Source organism: Pteropus vampyrus, unplaced genomic scaffold, assembly GCF_000151845.1.
Source record: "Pteropus vampyrus isolate Shadow unplaced genomic scaffold, Pvam_2.0 Scaffold120, whole genome shotgun sequence".
Taxonomy (NCBI): domain Eukaryota; kingdom Metazoa; phylum Chordata; class Mammalia; order Chiroptera; family Pteropodidae; genus Pteropus; species Pteropus vampyrus.
In genome coordinates this window covers 4,196,145-4,198,921 of record NW_011888901.1, presented here as the reverse complement: position 1 = coordinate 4,198,921, position 2,777 = coordinate 4,196,145, and the positions used below count along the sequence as shown (strand labels likewise).

The 2,777-nt window shown below is 38.7% G+C and overlaps 1 protein-coding gene across 1 annotated transcript in view; it reads left to right on the top strand.

Annotated features, from left to right (window-relative positions):
- SCTR (secretin receptor) overlaps positions 1 to 2,777 on the top strand; it is an 81,431-nt gene that overhangs the window by 16,664 nt on the left and 61,990 nt on the right. The window contains exon 2 of the mRNA XM_023534143.1: positions 1,140 to 1,260. Within this exon, the coding sequence (XP_023389911.1) occupies positions 1,140 to 1,260 (121 nt within the window). The remainder of the gene's footprint in view (positions 1 to 1,139; positions 1,261 to 2,777) is intronic.

The window sequence follows — 2,777 nt, the reverse complement described above, 5'->3', positions numbered from 1 at the left end:
GCTGAAAGGATAAGGAAACAAGACCCCTACACATGCTGCCTACAAGAGACTCACTTCAGATTAAAAGACACACACAGACTAAAAGGAAGGGGATGGAAAAAGATACTGCTTTGATAGACCTAAAAGGTATTTAAGTCAGACAGAGAAAAATAAACTCTATATGATTTCACTTATATGCGGAATCTAAGGAATGAAAAGAACAAACTAATCACAAACAGACTTACAAATATAGTAGACAATTTGGTGATGGACAGAGGGGAGTGGAGTTTGGGGGCCTAGGAGAATGGGGTGGAGAGTTAAAGAAGTACAAATTAGTAGCTGATGGATGGTCATGGGGATGGGGAGCATGGCGTAGGGAATGCAGTTAGCATTAATACATTGGCTAGGTGGAGGGTCAGGGGAGGGAGGGAGCAATTAGGAGGATCATTTTACGAACTATATAGATAGCTAACCAATGTACTGTATGCTTGAAACTAATGAAAATAAATAATTTTTTTTAAAAAGTAAAGTAGTTCAATTTATTGACCTTTTCAGTTGTTCATTCATTCACTCACAACATTATCAAGTCTCAGGCACAAATGAAAGAGTGATGCTATCTATGCTTTAGAAATATATGCTTTAAAAATCTACTCTAGAAAGAGCTAGGAAACCAAGACTCTGTGTCAGTCCCTCCTCAGCCCTCCTGTCGAACTCCTCCTCCCTGCAGTTGCTGTTGGTCTGGGTTGTACATACATTCTCCTCTGTGGGACAGGGAAGTGATTATGTGTAGGTTTCAAAGTCCTTGTCTGAACCAAACTAAGCTTTCAAAATCTCAGAAATAAACACAGGTAGAGTGGAATACATGAAGACCTATAGGCTAATCATAAGTTATCCAGAAAGCAAATAACTTGTTGGACTCGGAAGCCTTGATAAACTTAAGGGCAAGACTTGCAGTGGACAAGCTATAGATTGTTGTTCTAAACTCTCCCAGGGCTGGCTGCCTGCACCTCACTATAGACTAGGAGATCCTCGCAGGCAGCGGCTTTGCCTCCCTGATGTTGAATCCCCCTTGTCCAGCCTCGTTCTTGATCACAGGAAGTCCTTACGTGGCAAAATCAACTTAGTAGCGACGATGAACATTCTTGATTTTGGATTTGCAGGTCAGAACCCTCCCTCGACTGTGTGATGTGCTACAGGTGCTGTGGGAGGAACAGGACCAGTGCCTGCAGGAACTCTCCAAAGAGAAGACAGGAGACCTGGGCATGGAGCAGCCAGCCCCAGGTACATAGCCCACCTTAGTCTACTCTTGATGTGGATTCTGTCCAGTCCCACTGGGTCAGAGGAAGCTTGTCCTCTGGGCCAGGTTGGGGATATGAGGGGCTGGACCACTTTATTCATTCAGATAACCTGCTGGAGGGAAAGGTCTAGAGTGATCCTGGTGATCAGTCTATGCACACCCCCAAAAGCCAGCTCATCACCACTCTTCCTTTCCCTGGGCTTGTGCACACAGCCAGTGATTTTTTACCATTAGCTTCTGCATGATGACTTCACCAAAGTAAGAGTTTGGTAAGAATTACTTGTCAAAGTAGTGTAACTCCCATCCATTCCCTCACCTCCACTGCTAGTTTAATGAGTGAGGTAGTCAGAAAGGCAGACTGAGTTCAAAAAAATTAAAAATAAAACCAGGAACCCCATGTTGGCTGACACTCACTGGCTGTGCGATGATGGACAAATTATTTAACCTGAACCTTGGTTTCCTGATCTATAAAATGGAGATGATAATGTCTACTTCAGAATTATAATGAAACAGAAATAAGGTTTGTTAAATACAGGTGTTTCTTGAACATTATTAATTTAAATATAGTTGTTACTAATCAAAACTTTAAATGGTACTAATTTGATATTTAAATGTTAATTTTATTTCTAGTCCCTTCCTTAACTTATGTTCTTTGTTTTCCCTCATCTAAGGGCAAGGATGGGTTGCGTTAAGAAAAGGATCCATTACAAGTGCTCAAATAATGACTTGTACACATAATAGTAGCACTAGTTACAATAGCCAAGAGGTGAAAACAACCTAAGTGTCTGTCAACTGATGGTTGGATAAACAAAATGTGGTGTACATACAATGAAATATTTTTCATATTAGAAAGGAGTGAAGTACTGATGTATGCTACAACGTGGATAAATCTTGAAATGTGTTAAGTGAAAGAAGCCAGTTATAAAACATCATGTATTGTATAATTCCATTTATTTTAAATTTTAAATAATTTTTAATTTTTAAATCACAGTTGATATACAATATTATATTAGTTTCAGGTATACAACATAGTGATTAGACATTTATATAACTTATGAAGTGATCACCCTGATAAATCTAGTACCCATCTGACACCAAGCATAGTTATTACAATATTATGGACTATAATATTATAATATACTATACACATTCCATGACTATTTTGTAACTACCAATTTGTACATCTTTTTAAATTTTTTAAATTTTTATTATGGTGACATTTTAACGAAATCTAGTAGTTTCAAGTGTACAATTCAACAGTAAGGCATACACATATCACATTGTGTGTTCACCACCCATAGTTAGATTTCTTTCTGTTACCACATATTTAACTCCTCTCACCTCCCCCATCCCCTCTTCCCCCTACCCTCTGGTAACCACTAGTCTATTGTCCGTGTCCACGAGTCTCCCTTTGTTTGTCCTGTTCATTTGTTGCTTTTAGGTTTATATCCCACATATAAGTGATATCATGTGATTTTCAACTTTTCTGTCTAGCTTATTT